We start from the raw sequence: 23,915 nt of genomic DNA, 5'->3' as shown, positions 1-23,915 counted from the left end.
CTAGGGAGACAGCTGTAGTAAAGACAGCCCACTCTATCAGAAAGCATACAGACACCCACCTAATTCTTGATCTACTTCAAAATTGTAAATGTCTAATGTATGTCTCAGAGCCAAAGAAAAACAAGTTATTTTAGCACTCTACTCCATGGCATAATTCTATAGAATGTAACTATGAAAATCTGATGCCGCTTCTAGTAAGTAGTGCTTTATGATGTACTCAAGTAGCGTACATACCATGAATGTCAGTAAATGTTTGTTGATAATGTTATTTGGGACACCTACTTTTATTTATAGTTCTATCATAGAACACAAATATTAAAATACAGAATATAATGTAACATTGTATTTTTCAACTGTCAAGAATTATGCACATCATTTCTTCAAAGTAATTGCTTAAGGAAGCAATACCCCTGCTCAAACAATGCTGCAAATCCTCCAAATAATCTTAAATGGCGTTGGAGCCAGTTCTGTAGCCCTACAAAACATCTCAGTACTTAATGTTGTTTCCTATATTTTAAAATAATTATATTGATCATACATTGTCTTAGAAGAGAACAGAGATACTTTGCAAATGAATAAAAATAGAGAGATTTAAAATTTTTAAATTCTAGTTTATTAATCTCTGAAGGAATTGAGTGAATATCTTCATCCTTTTCTGGATATTTTATGATAAATTCTATTTACTGACAGGTCTCTAAATAAAACCTGCTATTTTGGAGGCCTCTGGTAAAAGGGACTTTTCATGTTGGGGCTGTTCCTTGAAGTATTTTTAAATTAAAAATTAAGTTGATAGAGCAGCTAAAAAATAGTATTTCCCCTTTTCCACTAGATTACAGATCTCCTTGATGTTGTACTAGACAGTTTCATCAAAACCAGTGCAACAGGTGGCTTGGGATCAATAAAAGCTGAGGTGATGGCAGACACTGCTGTAGCTCTGGCTTCTGGAAACGTGAAATTGGTTTCAAGCAAGGTAATCACTTTGCCTTTTGTACTATGGCATAGTGTATTTCTTTTTATCATCAAGAGGTTTTTCATTTGTAACTAGTTAAACTGAAAGTTTTTAATGATAAAACTTTTTTAGCCCCCGTTTTAAAAATTCTGCTTCCTTACAGGTTATTGGAAGGATGTGCAAAATAATTGACAAGACATGCTTATCTCCAACTCCTACTTTGGAACAGCATCTTATGTGGGACGATATTGCTATTCTAGCGCGCTACATGCTGATGCTGTCCTTCAACAACTCCCTGGACGTAGCAGCTCACCTCCCCTACCTCTTCCATGTGGTCACTTTCTTAGTGGCCACAGGGCCACTCTCCCTTAGAGCTTCCACACATGGATTGGTCATTAATATCATTCACTCTCTGTGTACTTGCACACAGCTTCATTTTAGTGGTAAGTTCCAGGACGGTAATTTGTGTTTCATCAGCTCCTGTCCCCATTTTATATCACGTGATTGACATAGATTTTCCTGTTGTTTATTAGGGTACCTTAACACAAAGCTGCTAATTCAAAAAACACAAATTGCTTTGTGCCATATCAAGCTATAGCAAAGATTTTTGTGCTTATTTGTCATGTAGACTCTTGTAATTGCCACACAAGCTAATGACTTAGTACCAATGGACAGTGTTGTGTTGCTGGCACAAATTAGTAGATTCATTGGCACTAAAGCAATGGGCATTAAGATCATGTATCTAGAGGGTTGGTTTAGGGAGCATGATATGTAATTCTAACATGATACTCAGATTTTCTAAATTCAGAATGAAACATGGCACTTCAGAATTTAAAAGTTAATATCTTTAAAGTCTTTTCTTGTCCTTTTTCCTTTTACAGAAGAGACCAAGCAAGTTTTGAGACTCAGTTTGACAGAGTTTTCCTTACCCAAGTTTTACTTGCTGTTTGGCATCAGCAAAGTCAAGTCTGCTGCTGTCATCGCCTTCCGCTCCAGTTACCGGGACAGGTCATTCTCTCCTGGCTCCTATGAGAGGGAGACTTTCGCTTTGACATCCTTGGAAACAGTCACAGAGGCCTTGTTGGAGATCATGGAGGTATATAAGCCAAAATGATAAGGGACCAAGGTCACTTTTTTAAGCCACTAAGACTATATAGAAGAAATATTGGCTTGTTCTGTTTTGCACTTAATGCTTAAATAAAAAGACTTCCATGGAATATGTTTATTGGTAACATTTATGTTATTTAATGACATTATAGTAAATGTTTCTAAAAAACAGTTATGTGCATAAATATATTCAGAGTATCCTTTCTTTTAGGCATGTATGAGAGATATTCCAACATGCAAGTGGTTGGACCAGTGGACAGAACTAGCTCAAAGGTATGTCCCAAATTAAATATAGGTTGTAAAAGTATGTGTTTTTTTTTAAATATAGATAATACTGCATAATCAATATTTTAATTAAAAGTTTTCATAAGCCCTCTGAATCTTTTAATTGCAGATTTGCATTTCAGTATAATCCTTCCCTTCAGCCAAGAGCTCTTGTTGTCTTTGGCTGCATCAGCAAACGAGTATCTCATGGGCAGATAAAGCAGATTATCCGTATTCTCAGCAAGGTACCTCTCCCGCCCTCTTCCTTAGTATTTGTGGTTCCCAAGTTGTAAAGCAAATCTTGCATTTTTCTAAAGGAGACTACATTTGAATTTAATAAGATGTGTTGTATGTTGCTTATTGAAGTGAAGAAACCTTCTCCAAAAAAGAAAATGAGTATTGTCTCTTTTGCTAAGAAGGTACTCTTAATAATTTATCAGTTTTCAAAAACTTTATGGTAAAACTATAATCTTAAATAAAATTATCTAATTTGTCATAACTAATAATGCCTGACTTCTTATATTAGTGTATAATATAGAAATATTTAAAACTGAAAACCAAATGTGCATTGAGCTAGCTACCAAGATCACTGTAGCACTGGAAATAATTCTATCATTTATTAAATAAGAAATTGTTCCTGAACTGATTCTGAGATTCACTTTAGGAGTTAATGTTCTATTTCAATGCAAGTAAAATAAAGAATTCTGTTTCCCTAAAAGGCACTTGAGAGTTGCTTAAAAGGACCTGATACTTACAACAGTCAAGTTCTGATAGAAGCTACAGTAATAGCACTAACCAAATTACAACCACTTCTTAACAAGGTAATTACTGTATAGAAAATGAGTACATTCATTTTGGGTTCTGGTGTTAAATCTTATTTTCTTTCAGAGAGTCCAGAAAATAGGTGGCTTGGGAAGAAGTTATAAAGAAAAAGCTGTAGTTAAAGTAGTTATTTGAAATATTTACATTAGAGGAAGAATAAGTATGGAGAATATGTTCTCAAATGCTTGGTTTTTGTCTCATCAGTGCTAAAGGAAAAATAGGTCCATATATTCTTAATTCTTTCATCCAGCAAGTATTGATAGAGCATCTGCTATGTGCCAAGTACTGTTTTAGGTGCTAGAGATAGAGTGCTGAACAAAGCCAATAAAGTTCCCCGCCTTCATGGAACTTACATTCTGGGGTGAGTGGGAGTGCAGGGTGGTTAGATAATAAACAAAGTGAGCTAAATACATAGTATGTTAGTTTGTGGTTTTATTGTGGAGAAATGTAAAGCTGCATGAAGTACACCTGATCATCAAAAGAGTTTGAGTCCTAAGTGAAGATGATATTTAAAAGGAATAAAATGATGCGGCCACTGTTTTAGGATGGTTTGAGCTTTGTTTTGTATTACAGTGTGTTTAGAATGAGACCGACATGTGGTTCATGTTACTGACCTGAACGTGTCTCTTTGGCCAGGACTCCCCTTTGCACAAAGCCCTCTTTTGGGTAGCTGTGGCTGTGCTGCAGCTCGACGAGGTCAACTTGTATTCAGCAGGCACTGCACTTCTTGAACAAAACCTGCACACCTTAGACAGTCTCCGGATATTCAACGACAAGGTAAGGAAACTTTCTATTGGGATTCCTAGATTATTCACATTTAGAACTCCTCTTATTATTATTATTATTATTATTATTATTATCCTTTTAAAATCGGAAGAGGTCCCTAACTTAAATATGAATTTCTATAATGCAACTTATTGTGAGCATAGTTCCTTACCAGCTCATTAAAAGTATTTAAACTTTACTTCATACTTTCTGTATAAAAATACCAGCAAACAGTACTTGCCCAGTACAAGTAAACAGAATAGGGATCAGTAATGCTGACTAGTGATAGCTACCGTGCCAGGCCCTGTGCTAAGCACCGTACATTCATTATTTCTAATTTTTATAACCCTAGGGTAAAGGTTAACATTCTCCACCCCATTTCACATATAATTAAAATTTGCTAAGAGAGTAAAAATGGAATGTTCTCACCAAAAAGGGGAAGGGGTTGTGAATATGTGAGATGATGCGTGTGTTCAGTGCTGCTCTAAATATGTCACTACATATATTTTATATACTCATGCTTTTGTTTTTTGAGGTAGAAATCTAGACAGACCTGAGCATGACCCCTAAACACCTTTAGTTATTTGCTTTCAAAATCTTTATGCATAAGGAAATCACTGGGGTTCTTTTAAAAAAAATTAAAAAGGCAAATTCCTGGGGCTTTACCACCTTCCATGATTCAGAGATGGGACCCAGTACTTACCAACTCTAAACAAGCACTCTCAGTGACTTTAAAGTGAACCACACTTCAGAAAACACTATTAAAATCTTAATCATCCTGGGCAAGTTGCATAGCGTTTTGGAGTTTCAATTTCCTCATTTGCCCACCAGGGTGAGTAGTTTTTGTCTGTTATCTGCAGAACCTAGAACTATGCCTGGCATATCAAAACCACACAGTAAGCCTTTCACAAGTAAAAGAATGGGTAAATGCATAAATCTGTAAAAGGGAGCTAATAACCTTATTGCATAGGATTGCATTAAGGTTTCAACATAATCATAATAATACACCTGACATTATTGTATACTATAGGCACTCAGTAAATACGAATTTTCTGTCGCTGTGGTACACAGAATGCCAGGTACACAAAAAGACCACACAATGGCAACCTTATTTAAAGCAACAGTAATTATAATTTTTTAAAAGTCACCAGGATGTAAATTGACATGTACTTTGCATTTCACCTTTCATCATATTATTATTTATATGATTGCCTTTCTTGCACTAATTAATTTGTAGTACCTTAAGTGTTCTTCTGTGGCTTTTAATAGTCATCTGAAAATGATTTCTCTCAACTTGAAAGGATTACTTTCCTGTTATAGCTGTTGAACCAGTAAGTGGTCCTTTAAGGAAAGTTCCTATGTAAACCCACCACCCATCTCATGCTTGTCTTTAATAGAGTCCAGAGGAAGTGTTTATGGCAATTCGGAATCCTCTGGAATGGCACTGCAAGCAAATGGATCATTTTGTTGGACTCAATTTCAACTCAAACTTTAACTTTGCACTGGTTGGACACCTCTTAAAAGGTACAGGGCTTGTGTCAGAATATTTTTATGAAATGGTGTCAAGTATCCAAAAGTACTTTAAATAATTAATTGCTTGAAATAATTTGGCTCATGTGTCTTATGGTAAATGCAGATTTTATCTGATTCATTGAATTATGTTTTATTTAATATGTATTTTTACCAGAGCCTAATTTCCACGTCAAATACCAGATTTCTTTAAAAAAGCAAGAGTTGATTTTTATAAAATTCCTAAGTACTAAACCTTCTAATATCTATATTATTAGTTAACACTACTTACATACCTTTTTGAATATCAAACTAAGGCAGACTGTAAATAAATAAATATTATTTTAGTAACTTATGTTAGGAAATGTTATCTTAGTGATTTGGTCACAGGATTTCTTCAACTTGTTTCTTATTTATTGTTGATCAGCCCCATTATTATATCACCTTTTGGGTACTCCACCCTCACCCCTCCAAATTTCTGTGTTTGCTTATAACAGTGATCTCCAGCAATTCTCAGAGCCAGCTCATCCGCCCCCCCCCCCAGTCTAGCTTTACTCCCCACTGCTGACTTCACTGCAAGTTAGCTTTATTAACACGGTACAGTCGTGGCCAGAGATGGCAGTTAACAGGGACAGCATATGGTGGTGAGTCAGAGGCAAGAGCAGTGGAAAGGAAGGACTGGAACACAGAGCTGGCATAAACTGTGATCTTAAGCAGCACTAGGTTTGGCCACAATAGAGACTCAAGGTCGAGCTTTAGCTTTAGTCTGTAGTTTTATATCAATTTAAATGATTTTAGGCTTGAGGGGAGGAATCCTGAGGGTTCACTCGGTTTTTACCTAATATAATATATACACCCACAACTGTGAATGCATGTATAGGCAAAAGTATGTTTACAGCTGTGAGCATGCAAAACAGAGTTTATTCTTGTATTATTATTTATTAATTATTGTGTTATTTTCCATATGAACAACTGTAAACCTACTTTGCCCCACCCTGTATTTGATTTCACCACTGCAAAAAAATACAGCTTTAATCTCTAAGGCAAATAGGGGTTGCTCAAAAGATACTACATTTACTACAGGACCCCAAGAAGAGGGATCGCAGCGGGGCCAAGGTGCTTCTTATTCTGCACTTCTAAAAGAATGCCAGCTAGTTCCAGTCTGCAAGCCCCTTTGTACAAATGGAGTAGCATTAATGATTAAACACTGTCTGAAAATCGAGCTTACCCTCCAATCAACCCTTTTTTTTGGGCCCTGAGAGCATATATTTCCTATGTCATTGGGATTTTTTTCTTTAAGTTAAAAAAAAAAAGAATTTTTAAGTACTAGAACCCTGTTTTCAAAAGGTGTCTTAAAATGAGCATAGGTTTTTTTTAAAAAATCTCTGCTGTTTAGGGAATGGAAGACCTAAAACACCATCATCTTTCCTAATTTTCCTCTCCCTGAGGTACCTTAGAAACATTATTCTGTTCTACACAACTTGGTATTTAATCCTACGTGTAATTAACTAACTCCTCACAGATGTATGGTTTGTTCCCCCAACGGCTATTCTCGAAAGGCAGGAGTTAACCGTATACCTCCTGTCCTTTCAGAGTTGCTAGTCACAGAATAAGAACTCAGCAAATACTTGTTGAAAGAATGAATTACCTTCTTGTTTGTTTTTATTTTTTATAGGGTACAGACATCCTTCACCTGCCATTGTTGCAAGAACAGTCAGAATTTTGCATACGCTACTAACTCTGGTTAACAAACATAGAAATTGTGACAAATTCGAGGTGAATACACAGAGTGTGGCTTACTTAGCAGGTAAAAACACAAAATAGACAAAATTAATCTTACCACATCTATCTAAAGACCTTCAAAAAGCTACAAATACCTATGGGTCGGTCCTTCAGCTAGTTGCTTGGCAGGGTGAAAAGTTCAGAGTCCTGTCCATGGTGGTGGTTAAAATTTTGAAAGTTTTGCCAAAACATTTTTTGTTATAAAAGAATTTGCATTAAAATCTGAAATGTGCTCCCTTTATCATCTTTGATTCAAGATATTATGCGGCTCCCTGCTGTCTGTCTGAAAATCTGAACTCCTTAGCCGAGCATTCTGGGCCCATGAGCAGCCCTCCCGATTCTGTCCTTTCTCCTAACTTCATAGGCCTCATTTTTTTATTCTCTCCAAATGGATGGGCTATTTTAAGGTAATAGATTTGCCATCTCCTAGAAGTGCCTTTCTGCCTCTTTACTGTTTATTCCTGATGCCATTTGTTTTACTTAGAATGTCTGTTCATCCCCATCTTTGCATTAGACCTTCCTTATTTGCTCTTACCTGATTTCTCTACTCAGCAGTACTTAGCACTTACGTATAATACAGTTCTTTGGCATAGTCATTTGATGGAAGGTGATGGTTCCCAGTTTAGCAGACTTCAGTTTGTGGCAACTTTTTTGTTTGAATTATTTGACCTTGAGCAAATAACATCTCAGAGAAGTGGACCTCGTAGTACCAGCTTTGCCTCCTTTTTGTGTTTGTTGAGATCAAATGTACATTAGAGGACTTGAAGTATAAGATGCTTATTAAGTTTCTTTGTATATTTCATGTTTATGTACAAGCTTCCAAAACAGACTGTAAGTCTATCCTCGGTGTTTTATATCCTTAAACCTCTCAGTTTCCAGGGCTCTTTATATGCAGTTGAATAGCTATTATCCTTTTCAGGAGGTTGTAAGAAGTGTGTCCTGTTTTAAGTCAACTGCTGGTTTGTTAAAATTTCTAATCTGCCTTTTTTTTTCTCTTAGCTTTACTCACAGTGTCTGAGGAGGTTCGAAGTCGCTGTAGCCTAAAACACAGAAAGTCTCTTCTTCTTACTGATATCTCAATGGAAAATGTTCCTATGGATACATATCCCATTCATCACAGTGACCCTAGCTACAGGTAAATAGACTTCTCCCACAATTACACAATTATAGTCAGGTTTCAGTTTAATGTGCTAATGGAGGCATGCAGTAGAAAAACCCAGAAGGGAGTATAGAGGTAATCTAGGAAGATTATGTAAGTCAGAACTCATTTTATAAATCTCTTGCATTTTATGTGGGTTAGTAGTAGGAGAATTATCCTTCTAACCTCATTGTGCTAATGTTAACATTAGTTTGCCTTTTTTTAAGCACAAACCAGTTGAACAATGAAAATAAGTGATCTTAAAAGTATTAGGTTACAGGAAAGGGCCTAGGAAAAAAAACTAGCATGAAATATAAGCAACATTACATGCTTAATGAAAAAAACTAAGCTATACAGATTTGTAAAAGAAATATACACGCCAACACACTTATTGTATTATATCACATAAAAGTTATTTAAAAGTTTTTTATAACATAGATTTAGATGATGAGATAATATAATTATGTCTACTGTATATGTGGTTTAGAGGTAGTATATTTTTCTCTATAACAGAGAAATTACCGAAATGTCATCATTTGGAGATTTTTCTATATTTTCAATTAATCTAAAGTATCTTTGTTTGGGGGCATGTTATAGTCAACAAATATATTCAGGAAAGTAATCTTCTATTTGTAGAGCTTATGTCATTCAGTTTATCCATCCCACTCTTTCATAAAAAGCCCCAGTAATTTCCCACTGAGGCTTTAACAATCTGTGCAAAGCTTCCAGCCGTACTTGGTCTTTGACACTTGTTCTTCAGTCATTCTGAAGATTCTGTCTCTTTGAGATGTGCTCTTTGGAGAAAGTAAGTGTGTGTGTGTTCCCTTGTCAAGGTACAAATTAAGTTGTTTTTCTTGGTTTTTGAACTAAACATTTAGACTTGAGTTTCCCCTGATTTAAAAATCAGTGTAGTACAATTTTATTGAGCATTCAGTGAGTACCTACTATGTATAAGACACCATGGCAAGAAAGCGGATTCTTTCTGGAGATACATTAAGAATTTGTACCTTAACACCCTTTAATTCACAATTTTAAAATTACTTGATGGCTGTCATAGTGCAGCCAGTTGGGAGGGCAACCAGTGGTTATATTCTTCACCATGTTGATTAATTCTTCTCAATTGTTTAAATCTCAGGACACTGAAGGAGAATCAGCCATGGTCCTCTCCCAAAGGTTCTGAAGGGTACCTTGCAGCCACTTACCCAACTGTGGGCCAGACCAGTCCCCGAGCCAGGAAATCCATGAGCTTGGACATGGGGCAGCCTTCTCAGGCCAACACAAAGAAGTTGCTTGGTTAGTGTCTCGAAATTATGAAGAATCTTTTTAGAATTATTTTTTAAATGCTCAGATTCTTTCCCTCTTGGAGAATTATTTGAAGCTGTTCAAGATTATCAAAATTTCCTACTTTTGATGTAGCAAAGTTTTTGATGCCAGTTATAAGAGAGTTTGATAGATCAGTTAAGCCATATCAGTTAAGATGAGGAATGAGAATGAGATCTTAAAACAGTTGTTTTTTTATTCTTAGACTAAATACTGTGGCTGTCCTTGTTTTGTTCAGCCTTGACCAGGCAGCAGGGAAATGGGAGTAGGAAAGACATTAGCCACTCACAAGAAAGGAAGAGTCTGGCTGCACTCAAATGCAGGGCCTTTAACAATATAGTTCCTAAAGTTATCATCTGAGAACACAGTACATCAATATGGTATGAAGATGTAATAGTACTGTTTGCCATCTTTTCTTTAAAAAGATAAAAAGGTAAGATTTTTGAATACTGTGTTTTTCGATTGCTGTGAAATATGATCTTGGCAGTTAAGATTGCTCAGTTACATCAACATTTGTCAATGAGAAGTTCCCCTAACGTGCTGTGAGACCCTTTCCTGTTTCCACAGCTGAAAGTGGATAATGAGAGAGCTCACTGAGTCCGCCTCACCATCGAGGAGAAGTGGGTGGGCTCACACACAACTTTGGCTAAAGTTCATTTTTACCGAAGTCCACTAGGATCCATTTTTCAGGCACCAACACTGAGGATGGCTCAGTGGGTTTCAGTTATCCATGCACGTACATTTTTAAGCATCTTTAGGTATTGGAAAAATTTGTGTTCATAAGGAGATCAGTGAACAAACAATGAAGTGTGAAATAAATAACCTGCCTGTAAATCATGAAAGAAATTGAAACCGGGAATAGTAATCACTGTTGCTAGTCACAGGGCTGTTAGCTTTTGTTTGAGTTCCTTTCTACTTTGCTATAAGTAATCTTCTAGGAGTTTCCTGGTTACTTTGTGTTTTATAATTCTGGATTTTCATACCAAGGAAGATGTAAATGAAAAACTGATTTCAGAGAAAATGCAATATTGATTTCATTCAGCTCATGTTCTGGATGAAAAAGTAGGGTCTCTGCTCTGAAGAGCTCATAGTTCGGTGACTAAGACTTATAATCAGCCAATAACAACATCCCAGGTACCATGAAAGTAATATGTCTTGTGAGGATCTGGGGAAAATAGGAAAAGCTGCAGAGAGGAGGTAATGTTTGAACTGGGTCTTGAAGATTTAATATATTCTTACCAGGCAGACATAAGACAAGGAAGGAATGCATTCAAGAGAAGGGGAATGACCTGAATAAAGAAGAGGCAGGGAAAGCAATTGGGTAGCAAATTAAGCTAGAGAAGGATTAGAACTAAGTTGTGGGAGACTATAGCTTTGTCATGTATACAGCAGGGATCTTTAATTAGGGGAAGGGACATCACCAAATTTTATTTTTTTATGATCGTTTTTTGGCTACAATGTGGAGAAATAGGAAAATATTTTTGGCAAAGGGACAAGTTAAGAGATTGATACAGCAATCCAAACAAAAAATGATGTAGGCTGCGCTAAGGCAGGAGCAGTGAGAGAATGGAAAAGGAATCAGGTTTGGGGTAGATTTCTCAAGTAGAACAGACAAGACTTAGTGCAAGTTCCAAATAATTTAAGTTCAATACTTTTACTTTAAATAAGAGAAAAGTATTTAACATGAGTGTAATACAGGATCAGAGAAACTCGAAGGCAAATGGGAGGTGGTACTATTTGCTATTTGTGAAGCATCTCGCAGTGTATCTATTACTTAGTACTTTCGGGCATGCAGATCTTTTTTTTTCAAAGCTTGAAGAATTAAAATCAAACTTTGAACTCACCTATTTTTGGAAATTCTTCATGTTACTATCTAATTCTTGGCACCAGCAGAATTTCTTAAATTGAAAAATGGCTGTTCAGACATATCTTTGCTACAGAGCAGTGCATACCCTGTATTTATTTATTATCAAATATTGTACTTGTAGGTGGTGTTTGGTTTACCTCCAGAGTAGTGAATGTAATCTCAGTTTAACTTGGAGCAATAAAGGTATATCCTGCCCTGAAACAGAAAGCTATGGGGCCAGAATTCCTTGAGAAGATGGAGAATAAAGGAAAGAAACCCTACCCCAGTGATATGTTTGAGCTTTCTTTGGGTACTTAGTGAAAATGTAAACACTTTATGTCCAAACATTTTCTGTTGAGTATAATCCTAATTACAGACACTGTGGTTAATGAACTTCCATATTCTGTAATTTTTGTTTATAGGAACAAGGAAAAGTTTTGATCACTTGATATCAGACACAAAGGCTCCTAAAAGGCAAGAAATGGAATCAGGGATCACAACACCCCCCAAAATGAGGAGAGTGGCAGAAACTGATTATGAAATGGGTGAGAAACAAAGTTAATAATTAATCTAGATCTTTGAAAATCAGGTGGAAGAGTACATTAAAGCCGTATTTGCTTTCCAGCCATTTCTTAGAATCTTTAGGATGAAATGTAGAAACATTTGGTATTTCAAAAAATAAGCCATATAGTTCTTAAAATGACCTTTATCCTGAAACCTGTGTAAAAAGTAATCATATATATGATCCACAGTTAGTCAAAACTGTCGTGTAGGTGAAGAGTAATTCTGCATGATATTTATGTTGGTATTTTAAGCTAAAAAGCTATTGAATCTTAGAAGTAACTTTAAAATATATTAGGTGAAGTGGTATCTAGTGTGTATATTTGATTATTACAGCTGATCTTGTTAATACATATCTTACTGCAGAAACTCAAAGGATTTCCTCCTCACAGCAGCACCCGCACTTACGTAAAGTTTCAGTGTCAGAATCTAATGTGCTCTTGGATGAAGAAGTACTTACTGACCCAAAGACCCAAGCACTTCTCCTTACTGTTCTGGTAAGGTTCTTCTCTTGAGAGTTCCTCCCCCCTCAAGTTTGGTTCCAGTCTCCTCTTAGGAGGTACTCAGATATTGAAAACATGAAAGAAAGGCTGTCTTCTGCTTCTCAAAATTGATAACAATTCAGCCACAGAATATAATGCGTTCTGTGTACTTGTTCTCGTCTCCGCAGGCTACACTGGTGAAGTACACCACGGATGAGTTTGATCAGCGAATTCTCTATGAATACTTAGCAGAAGCCAGTGTTGTTTTCCCCAAAGTTTTTCCTGTCGTGTAAGTATTCTTTTTGTGTTTAATTTTTATGTCTGTCTTGAAATCAGGTGCTTCATAAAAGCTTAGGGGAAGTACCACCCAATACTGTTCACTGGTTGTGGAGAGGGGAACGGAACGTAAGGTAGTGAAACAGTGATTTTAGCGTAGGCGGTGGTTTAATGGAAGCCAAGACTAGTTTGGGTAGAATACATTAGAAGGAGAAATTTCTTATCCGGTTGATTTTCTTAAGTGGTTCATCATGATGAGCACCGTTCACTTCATCACTTAGGAGGAACCATTAGACTACTATGTTTAAATCGGCATACCTGTTTCATTTTCTTTTTCAGTAGAACTTTTCTATTTATCTACAGCTAAATGGGAACAAAACCAACCTCCTCTTTGGGAGATGAATTTGATTCTCTCTTAAGGGTGAAAATCATTAGCCTCGAAGTGTTCTCACAGAAGCAGGGGAAATTCTGTTCCTGATATAGGCCTTCTATGGAGCATCATTATTTTCTTATTTTTCTTAAATCTCACTTAAAATTTTCAGAATTTTAAATAGTTGGCTCTTGGTTATTTTTAATGGACAATAGCTTGATTAGAAAGAGTTAATTTTCTCTTAAATTTGAATTGGATCATATATCCCACCCCCTCCAAACTAATTTTGCTTGCTTTATTTGATCTGATTCAGCATTTATTAAACACTAATTAATATTAAACTTAGTTTAACTTTCTGGGTCCATATCAACAGTCAGCAGAAGGAAATGACCCTAAAGCATGCTCGGTGGCAGACAGAAGCCACCTTGTCTTGAGCAAACAGTCACCATATACAGATGGTTAAGCCTGGTTATATGACAGCACTAGTTGGTTGGTTGTAGCATATTTTCCCTGATCACCAAACACAACAGCAACAAAGCAAACACACAAATTCATTATAGAAAATTAGGAAAAGCCAGAAAGTAAAAAGCACTCCTTTCCCTTCGTTTTTATCACATGGTTCTGGGAAATATATAATATGTTTTTCAGTATATATTTTCATTTAATTTTTCTTTAAAATGTTCCTCTGTTGACTTTTGTTTTTAGGCACAATTTGTTGGATTCTAAGATCAACACCCTGTTGTCATTGTGCCAAGATCCAAACTTATTAAATCCAATTCATGGAATCGTGCAGAGCGTGGTGTACCACGAAGAATCCCCACCACAGTACCAAACTTCCTACCTGCAAAGTAAATACACGCTCCGGGAGGAGGATGGTCGATGCCGCGCTGACGTTGCACTGTTCTAGAACGCGCTGCCAAGTGCTTTCAGAGGGGTGGTCTTGCTTTCGCTCCTCTCTCCACATGCCATTTCCTGGCTCTTTTAATTTTATATTCAATAAATACCTGGTTGACAACTTTTAAAATTAAAATGTGGTTTTATACTGAGTTTAAGTGAGTTTTAGTATACTTTGACACATTCTAAAAATGTGTTTTCAATGTGGGATATGTTTTCTATATCGTCAGCTATGTAACTTAATTTCTGTTAAGATTAAAAGAGTGTTGTGCTTTATTATAAGAGTAACATTCTATTTGTTGCAGGTTTTGGTTTTAATGGCTTGTGGAGGTTTGCAGGACCCTTTTCAAAGGTAAGAAAAAAATATTTTTCTCTATTGACAAAACGAGTATTTATTCACATTAGTGTGCCTGCTTTGAAGAACACACATAATATGCTGAAAACCAGAATAATGGTTCACAGTGAACGCATATGTTATCTTCACAAAAGGTTCCACCACAAATTCTTCCTAAGAGGCAGCACCTTTAATATGTTTATATATTCGTTTTTATAGAAAACAACTCAGATCCGTTTCTGCTGGACTTTTCAGAAGGGTGTGCTGCACCTCTGTAACCCTTCCTGCCCTCGGCCCCTCGCCATTTGCTGATCCTCGTGCACACACTTAGGGATCTTGTAATTAGGAAGGAGCATTATCTGTGGTTAAAATCTACCTCATGACCTGAAACTAATGTTATATCTCAATTAAAGCTCAATAGTTTAAAAATTACATAATGAAAAAAAAATCTACCTCATGTAAACATTTTCCTCCCACCCGCTGGAGTAGATTTATTCTCCCGGCATCTATCCTCGTCGGCTCCCATTCGGTTTGCTCTGTGATCGGCACGCATTGATAGAGTGCTAGATAAACGGGTGTTCAATTGTTTTCTCTCTATATCGTCTCTCTCCAAATTGATCAAGGTTCCTTGAAGGCAGGATGTCTGTTTCTTCCCCCCACAGTTCCTAGTGCAGTGTTGCAGATATAGGGGTGCTAAATCAGTGTGAATTACCTAAACCTTGTACCAAGTTTAAGAACTGGGAATTTAATTTATGTTGTTTAGTTGTCACTGAATATCTCATGCTGTGTAAAGGCTATCGTTCAAAAAATGGGCCTGAAATCACAGAAATAACTATATCACACAGGAATTTTTGTAGTTTGATTACAAGTAACCCTCTGAGCCCTTCACAGTGAATCTCTAAATGGCAGCGGAATGATGATGCTCTGCCTATTTTCTCTGTTTTGGAAAATTGACTAGACAGTGTTCCCAATAATTGTGTTGTCTCAGGATTAATTCGGTCTCTGTCTGTGCATGGCTTTCAGTAATTGCCGGTTCATCTGGAATCTGAAAGTATAAGCCAAGTAACATTCCCAGTTGTGAGTCCCATGTAGTCTATAAATATTACTCCACCCCCTTTTTCAAATGAAGAAAAAATAATAAATTAAGCCCAAAACAAAAACTGAATTAATAATTTTTTGGCTTCAAAGGGGATTAAAAAAAAAGAATGGAGCTAAAATAATTTCCTATTTTCCATTACAGCAAACACAAATCCCAGACTATGCTGAGCTTATTGTTAAGTTTCTTGATGCCTTGATTGACACGTATTTGCCTGGAATTGATGAAGAAACCAGTGAGGAGTCCCTCCTGACACCCACATCTCCTTATCCTCCTGCAGTGCAGAGCCAGCTTAGTATCACTGCTAACCTTAACCTTTCTAATTCCATGACCTCACTTGCAACTTCCCAGCATTCCCCAGGTCAGTAAATGTCATCTTTATATAAATCTGAACGATACTATTAATATACCAACATTAGGAATTCCCTTGTTATCAGTTTAAGCAGTTTTTGCTCCTTTTTTCATGAGATTCATTTTACATTTCTTCTTTACCTTGTAGCTGACTGGAATTTTGTTATTCTATAAAGCTTTCTACTTTCAAACAGTTACACAGAAGACAGTGAAATGTTTAGAGTGTTCACAGAATGTTCCAGGGTTGATAAGAATTTGGGCAGGAAGAGCAACCCAAGGCACATTACCCTGTAAGCAAACAGAATTATAATTCCCTTACTAGATATACTAACCTTGCCCTAAGGGTTTCTGTGTCTCTGACACAGCATACTGTATGTATCCAAAAACACACAAAGTATCGTAGTACCCACTTCCCTGCCTCCAGCAACAACTCAACCATCTAGAGACCAGCCTGAAAATGTAGGAGTAAATAAACAACCAGACAGAAAAGCCATCTCAAGGAAATGACATCTTAAAGCCCATAAGCAGATTCCTTACTGCAGAGTCACTCTTAGGTCCAAGAGGGAAAAGCATGTCAATTCAGCATGTGGCAAAGGAGGGGATACACTGAGAAATAATAGCTAATAGCTCGGTGGAGCAGAGATAAACAAGATGGCAGACCTGGCAGGCCTACAGAATTCTGGGCTCACTCAGCGTCAGAGTGAATGGTCTCATAGTGCTCTGGTTGCCCTGGAGGTGTTACTGATTATTGAACTGATGCTGTTGTGTGTTGTGTTGACAGTGGGTAACAAAGGAAAGCTTCTGTTATGGCTATGTTTTCTATTCAGAAAGATACCTTTCTAAAATGTTTTTTTTAAAAGGTTTTGTGTCTAAAGTTCCATTATTAGAAAAGTTACTATACATAGTTCTTTTAAATGTAGCATGGACTTTCTTTTAAAAAACTAAATGATGTATTATAACTATTTTGTGATGTTCAAGATCCATAAATAGAATCCCTGGGTTATAATCCCAGTTTTGGATGAACATTTAAACATATATAGCTCTGAAGACCTTGGCAAATATCTAGTTCATATTATTAACCATTATATTAAATAACTATATCTATTAAGCATTGGTCAGCAAAAAAACAAATTATTTGATCTAGCATTATCAATCATCCCACTGTGCCTTATCAGGTTCTACACCATCCCTCCCCCAGCCCCCAGCAGGAAATAAAAGAAACCTGGCCAGCTTCTTTCCCCCGTATAACCATGTTCATTTGCCCTCTGTCACTTATTCCCTAGGACAGTGTTTCTCCAAGTGTGGTCCTAGACCAGCAGCATCAGCATCATTTGGGAGCTTGTTAGAAATGCAAATGCCAGAGTCCCACCCCAGACCTCCTGCACAAGAAACTACAAGGTGGGGCCCAGCCAGCAGTCTGTGGTGTAATAAACACCCGGGTGACTCATGCTCATGGAAGCACTGCCCTAGGATTTGCCAGTATCTTGCCTCATAATCGGCAATTCAGCTGTTAAAACAAGGGCAAACCCTAACCTTTACTTTCTCCTGGATATTGCAGCCTCTGAATTATTCTCCTCACCATTGCCCCCATCCTTTAAAATCTTAGCATTTTGGAGCCGGGGGTACTGTAGGGCTAGGCTCAGTGCTGTGTGCAATGAGGAGATTGGGGTTTAGAAGAGCTGAGCTAATTGATCTGTTACACAGTTCTTACCTAGAACCAGGCCAGTGTTCTTCCTGCCACATTCATTGCTTTATGTAGCTGTGGCGTGTCTCTCATCTTCTTCCTGCTCATTCCTTTCCCTTTTTTCTTTCATTTATTTGTTTATTGCTGTCTCATTACCTCCATCTGCCTTATTGTAAGTCCACCACTCCTTTTCTTCTGCAGAGCTCTCTATTTTCTGGGTTATTTGTTTATAATGTTGATCACAATGAGAAAATTCATAGACTCTGCCTATATTGGTTCTCTTGTTTTTAAAGTTTGGTTCATTTTGAGCTAACTTTTGCCTCTTTGACTACTAAAGTGGCATTAAACTTGTCAAAATGATTAGTTGGGTTTTTACTTAACTTTTTTTTGATCCCAGATTAGTTGCTAGGGGGACTTCTGACCACTTTTGCCCACTAATGGAGACAATAAAGTCATCAGGCTGAGAATAAAGGTACAAGTGCAGGTTCCCCTGCTAGTTGATTAATCGCTTATGTTCTGTATTGGTTGGATATTAGCCATATAATTTGCTTTTAAAAAAAATAGTCCCACTCTGCAACCTCTTATTTAGAATTGTTTATAGAAACCAGAGACTAGCTATATGGTTTTGGTTACAGTTTTAAACCAATGATGTCACCTCCAGTAGTTCTCCAGAGATGGCTGTGTGAATAGACTGCTACGCCCTAGAAACCTCTGACTAGTCTCAGAAGAAACTGAAGCTGTAAAATTAATAGAATTAATGAAGTAGAATCATCGTAGTTAGCATTTCCAGTCTGAATTGTAAATTGTGTGTCCTTTGGTTTGCCAGATTATTTTACTGCATGTTTTTGGAGAAAAGGTTTATCTTTTCAGTTGTGACTTTACTGTCCCACAAAACCCATTTTTACCTCTAAATTGTGGGCTCATCCTCTCCATGCAAGGATCCTGATTTATCTCTAAATCAGGTATCTGCGGTACCTAATTGTTGTGTTTTTGTTACTTGCTCTCATGGAATGCCTCTTATAAGAGTTAATAGTTGTTCATAGTTAGGTATACTGCTTTATATTGTTAGCTTCATGTAATCTGACATCCTTACCTCCTCATGGAGCTGAGTTTGCTGGTATCAATGGGTGAAAAGAAGTGATGAATCTTAGTCAGATTCCTAACCTAGTCCAGCATTTCAACTTTGCAGAGCAAAATATTTCCCTATCTCCACTCTCATCAGCCAAGTCCTATCGGAAATACTTAAAGAAGCTCTGTGTGGTTTGTTATCAAATACCCAACATCAGCCTGTGCCATCTACTGAGCATCAAGCAGGTGAATGCTCTGCGGCCCTCTGTGAAAAAGTGAAGTTGCTGATCTGCACAGCTCAGCCCTTTGCTGCAAACCTTCTATGTTAAGGCAAGACTCTGCTGTCTAGATCTGCGGTGCTTAGCAGGATCTGCCACTATACTGTATTTTCTTGTGGTTTCCAACATTCTCTGCTGTCATATCAGCTAGGTCAGAAATTCATGAACTTCCTCCCCCCAAGCATTAAACCTTAAGTAAAAATGTGGGTGGTGATTCATCCGTTACCAGCTTTTGAGGAAGTGGTCACTTAAAATAAAGCAGTTGTCTCTGAAAATACATTCTTCTGGACAGATTATCATAGCCCACCTGTCTAGCCCCTTAGTACAAGGAGGATTGTTTTACAAATCCATATTTAAAATGCATAACTGTCTTCTGGCTCCCTCCCTAGTAGAAATCGAACTTGGCATCAGTGGAACCAGTGAACTATATTCAGAGTTCAGTGCATTTGAATTTGTGTCAACTGTGGTCCTTTTAGCCAAATGGACATAAAACTTTGCCTCTTCAGATTTTCCCAACTGCCACTAGAAAAATCCTGAAGGGAACCCTAACATTTACTCTGTGACTGTTTCAAATTTGACATCGTGATCCATTATTAGGCCTAGTGCAGCTGCACTGGACCTGAACCAAAGGGCCAGGGTTAAAACTAGAAAATAAGCCCTATTTACCCAAAAATGCTGCATGTGGGGCTTTCTTTTGTTTAAGGCCAAGACATGAATGGTTCTAGGTAATGAGCAATGAAGCCTTTATTTAAAGCCATATTTTGAGTACTTTATGCCCATTTCAAGTGCAGTCTCCCTGCAACCTCTTTAGATATTAAACAGCAAGTGTACCAGAAATAAAAATTGAAATGGAATTATGTGGACTTAGTATTCATTAAAAAGAAATTATATAGATCCATTTCCAATACGAAATTTAATTTATATTCTACCAAGGTCTCCTAATATTTTTCATACTGTAACTTAATTCAGTAAACATTTGAACACCTATTTTGTAGGTGTATACTAGGCACCCTGGGACACTTAAAAGGGAAGGAGACCCTGGTCACTAAAGACCTGACAGTTTTTTCCCATCGACCTCAGTATTCTCAGTATTGGGTTTGGAGCTAAAGTTATTTCCTTCTGGTCATAAATTCTGCCTGTACACAGGTTCTTTGATTTTAAGTACAAGAGTAAGCCTGCAGTACTCTGTAGAAGATAACCAAAATTCCAGGTGTTTACCCTACACATACTCATTGCGTACTACATACAAGGGACCCTGTTAAACCCAAGGGAGTGCGGGAGCTAATAGGACCTGATACCTGCCCTCAAGTAGATTTTAGAACAGTAAGTGGTCAAGTATACACAGGTAACTATTTTCACTTTTGTGGTACTTGTCATGCTGTCCCTTGTACTGTAAAGTATTCTAATAGTTTAGAGGGGTATTTGTTTAGAAAAAATGGGTAATAATTATGACAAAAGTTTTCTATTTTTTACCTCAAAAAATATGAGGCTTGTATTATAATTTAAAAAAAAAAAAAAAGCCTGTGATCTATTAAGTGTTTTTTACTAGGAAAAAAAATGTTTAATTTTTTCCATTGATCAGCTTATTTTACTGTTAGTAAATGAACATGCATTTTTTGGAGCAAAGACCTATTTAGTCGAGTTTTATTTTAAATTAACTTCTTTCGCTTTGTTTTGGGGCTATGTCTAGGCCTGTCAGTTATACACTCACTTTGCTTCTGTAGTGCAGGCCTCCCTCTTGGGAAGCTGGGTGGATCAGCTAGCAGTTAAAGCGTTCCTAGACCAACAGTGCTGATGGCTATGTGCAGTGATAGTTCATCAAAACCATTTCCTTAAATGTACAGGCACACCACATTTATTGTGCTTCGCTTTATTGCGCTTCATGAATATTGCACTTTTTACAAATTGAAGCTACTCCACCAGCAAAAAGATTACAGCTTGCTTTATCGTGGTGGTCTGGAACCAAACCTGAAATATCTCCGAGGTATGCCTGGAGCCTTAGCTCTGAGTCTGTTCAGTAACACTCCTGATACGTTTACCAAGTTTAAAATGTCTCACTCTTAGAAGAAACTTATTTTGAGACTACTTAAAAACTTCTGAAATGATTCGAATGTTTTAGGGAACTGCTTATGGCATCCCCAGACCTTTATCTGGTTGGCTGGTTGGTTTGTTTGTTATTATTGCCCTGTATTTAAGGGGGGGGGGGGGATTTTTAAACTGACCAATTGGTTGGTGTAATTTCTGCAAATTTTTAAATTTTATTTTACTTTTTTACTTAAACTAAAATGCTTAATTGTAATACAGGTGGCAAAAACACATCTGTCCGTAAAATTGGAAGTTCTACCATTGATTTACAGAGTGTAATATTTAGAAAAGTAATGGTTAGGGTTCAAAAATTAAAACCAGATTCCTTAAAACCGGGGAACATAATTATCCAGTATCTAATCGCATTTCACCCTTTTTTAAAGTCTATGGCCATCACTCACTTCTTTTTTCTTCATTCTGTGTCTGTGAAGCTTCCCTGCCTTGCTCTAAATCAGCAGTTTTCATGCAGCTGTTTCCTCATCAAGGTACTCTTTCCTTTCATCATCTTTGCACGAAACTCTGCTTTCCCTGCGCTTGTCCTGGGCACATGGCATGAGACCTCATTCAGCAGGCCCTGTAAGCACAGCCTGGCTTAGCACCTGGGGCACTCGTAAAGCCACTGCTTTAAGTTCTGGGTGCTTCCTGGCACTACAGGACCCCATATCCCATCTGGTCAAGGAGACTGAAGACAAGGAGCTGCTTCTACTCCCCTGAGCCTGGACTAACACAGGCAGGTTAGCAAGAGACTCAGGAGAGTTCATAGAGAAAGAAGGCTGTGTGGTTTGAAGAGTTTTTAGCTTAGGAAGTATTTGTTTTTCCCAAATATAAAACCAATCCCAGTGTTTCCTTATAAATTAAAGCTGGCTGTCCACTTATCACCTATGTTTTTAAAAAACGAATATGGTCATTAGTTAGCTCTAAGTACTAAAAGAAGGGAAAATGTGATGCACTTATGTCTAATTTATAAAAGATTCCTTTTCTTTCTTTTACTCTTCTATAATTATTGTGTAGAAAGATTAGATCTAATAGAAAAGGAAGTGTTAGCAATTGATAAAAATCTATTAAATTGCTTTCTAAATGATTATAGTTACTATTTTGTATATCTAGCTCAAAATACAAGTATTTCCAAATATATATTTAACATGTGTCTATGAATGTATTTACTATAGCATAAGAAACCATAGTTGTCTTCTAAGAAGATTCATTATTTTTTGTGCTTATTTACATTAGCTTCAGTAATTTTACAAATTATAGTATAAAATTCAAGTTCTATGCATTTGTTCTAAAATTCCTTTCAGTACATCACTTGGTCTTTGTTACTTCAGGTATTAAGAGAATCTTAATTTGTATAGTAATTATTTTATCTATGTGCAGAAAGTCTTCACATAGGTTATCTTACCTGGTTCTTCTAACGACCCTCTGAAATAGGCATACCTGCTGCACCCTTCATGGCCAGGTTAAGAACTACAACCAGTGAGAGACCTGATCCAGCCAAGACTCAAGCCTGGGTCATCTGGCATGTTTGCCTCATTGTAGATGTAACCAATGAGCCTTCTGACATGTTTGCCTTTTCATGCATGTAGTGAGACTTTCGAACAGGTTTGCACTATTAAATATGTTATAAACTAAGTGGTGCAGAGTCGTAACCTACTGGTGGTGTTGCGCAGGTGGTGGGAGATTGAGTTTTATTAGGCTTTCACTTTTGTTGTATAACTTCTCATAAATCACCTAACCTGTTTTCCCTCAGCTTCTCAAGAACTAAAAGGGATCCAGTCCTATTTATTATGTCATGAAAATATTAGGTTCTAATTTGGGAAATGATTTTGGTGTTTTAAAAAACAAGTGAATTTTTTTAAATAAAATATTTTAATTATTTGTCAGGCTGGATCTGTATCCCTAGTTGTCAAAATAAACAAACTGTGATACCTGCCTTCAAGGAACTCATGTTCAAGTAGAGGAAATGGACATGTAACTTAAACAACTATAATGTAACCTAATAATTTTTCCCATTTACTCAATTCACTAAATTTTGGCCCAAAACACCTTTTATTTAATAAGCACTCAAGCATAGTGCTTATTAATACCCTGCTATAGAGAACTCCCAGCTTCTTTGCCCTGCATGTTTGTCACTGGCTGCATGTGACCACAGCATATCTGTGGGGGAATTCAATCTAGCAAATCAAGACAACACAAGTCTTTACCTTTATTCCACTTGGTTCACCTCAAGGATTTTTGCTTTTGTGCCCATCAAGGGTCAGAAGGGAGAGCCAGTGCGTGGGGCGGGGCATAAGAGAGACTGATGCAGAGCCTCAGGGAGGCCTCGAGAAGCAGTGCAGCACCGAGGGTTGCCCACTAGTTTAAAATACAGCAGGTACCAGTGCAGGGTGGATCCTATCTCCACTAGAGCAGTCTAGCTGACAATCTGAGAGTTTTTCCTATAGAACGTTGAGACCAAATCCTTCACCATCTTCTAGAGAGGTTTCTAGATTCAGTTTTAGAGGGTAAAACAAAAGAATGCTGCCAAAATTCTCCACAGTGGGGATAGTGCTTAGAAACCTGAATGCCCTAACCAAATACCATGATCATTCTATCATACAACTTGGCTTTTTCCAGATGCTATATTTTGGTATAACACATTTTTTCTTTTATTGTTTTCTTGAAGATGACCCTCCAATATCTTTATCGTCTCTCCTTTGACCCTCAGTGTGAAACGTTGCTGTGTTCACGACTCAGTCACAGCGCGTTAACTGTGTGACCTGTAGAGCTGGGTCACTGAGTAGGAAGAAAACATGCAAAGACAATCAAATTGAGATGAAAGTTGAATTTCAGAGTAGATGTAGGATCTCAACTTCTCACATAGCATTGAAGCTTTGGGAGTGAGTGATACTGTAACATTCTTAATTATAAGGAACACATGCTCATTAGGGGAAAAAA

General features: G+C 37.1%; 1 protein-coding gene across 4 annotated transcripts in view; it reads left to right on the top strand.

The window, feature by feature from the left end:
• The window catches only part of NF1 (neurofibromin 1), a 191,453-nt gene that overhangs the window by 161,204 nt on the left and 6,334 nt on the right, over nt 1-23,915 (top strand). For 2 of the 4 annotated variants that reach the window (XM_081161368.1, XM_081161371.1), the window contains 18 exons: nt 830-970; nt 1,113-1,392; nt 1,831-2,045; nt 2,268-2,329; nt 2,451-2,565; nt 3,040-3,141; nt 3,779-3,919; nt 5,305-5,431; nt 7,092-7,223; nt 8,198-8,333; nt 9,472-9,629; nt 11,925-12,047; nt 12,430-12,560; nt 12,734-12,834; nt 13,897-14,039; nt 14,391-14,437; nt 15,660-15,876; nt 22,410-22,580. In XM_081161368.1, coding sequence (XP_081017494.1) covers nt 830-970; nt 1,113-1,392; nt 1,831-2,045; nt 2,268-2,329; nt 2,451-2,565; nt 3,040-3,141; nt 3,779-3,919; nt 5,305-5,431; nt 7,092-7,223; nt 8,198-8,333; nt 9,472-9,629; nt 11,925-12,047; nt 12,430-12,560; nt 12,734-12,834; nt 13,897-14,039; nt 14,391-14,437; nt 15,660-15,876; nt 22,410-22,564 — 2,526 coding nt within the window. In that variant the 3' untranslated portion in view covers nt 22,565-22,580. The remainder of the gene's footprint in view (nt 1-829; nt 971-1,112; nt 1,393-1,830; nt 2,046-2,267; nt 2,330-2,450; nt 2,566-3,039; nt 3,142-3,778; nt 3,920-5,304; nt 5,432-7,091; nt 7,224-8,197; nt 8,334-9,471; nt 9,630-11,924; nt 12,048-12,429; nt 12,561-12,733; nt 12,835-13,896; nt 14,040-14,390; nt 14,438-15,659; nt 15,877-22,409; nt 22,581-23,915) is intronic. The other 2 variants (XM_081161369.1, XM_081161370.1) reach the window with 1 other exon arrangement.

This window comes from Miniopterus schreibersii, assembly GCF_964146895.1.
Source record: "Miniopterus schreibersii genome assembly, chromosome: 16".
Taxonomy (NCBI): Eukaryota; Metazoa; Chordata; class Mammalia; order Chiroptera; family Miniopteridae; genus Miniopterus; species Miniopterus schreibersii.
This window is presented reverse-complemented; position numbering and strand designations above follow the sequence as displayed.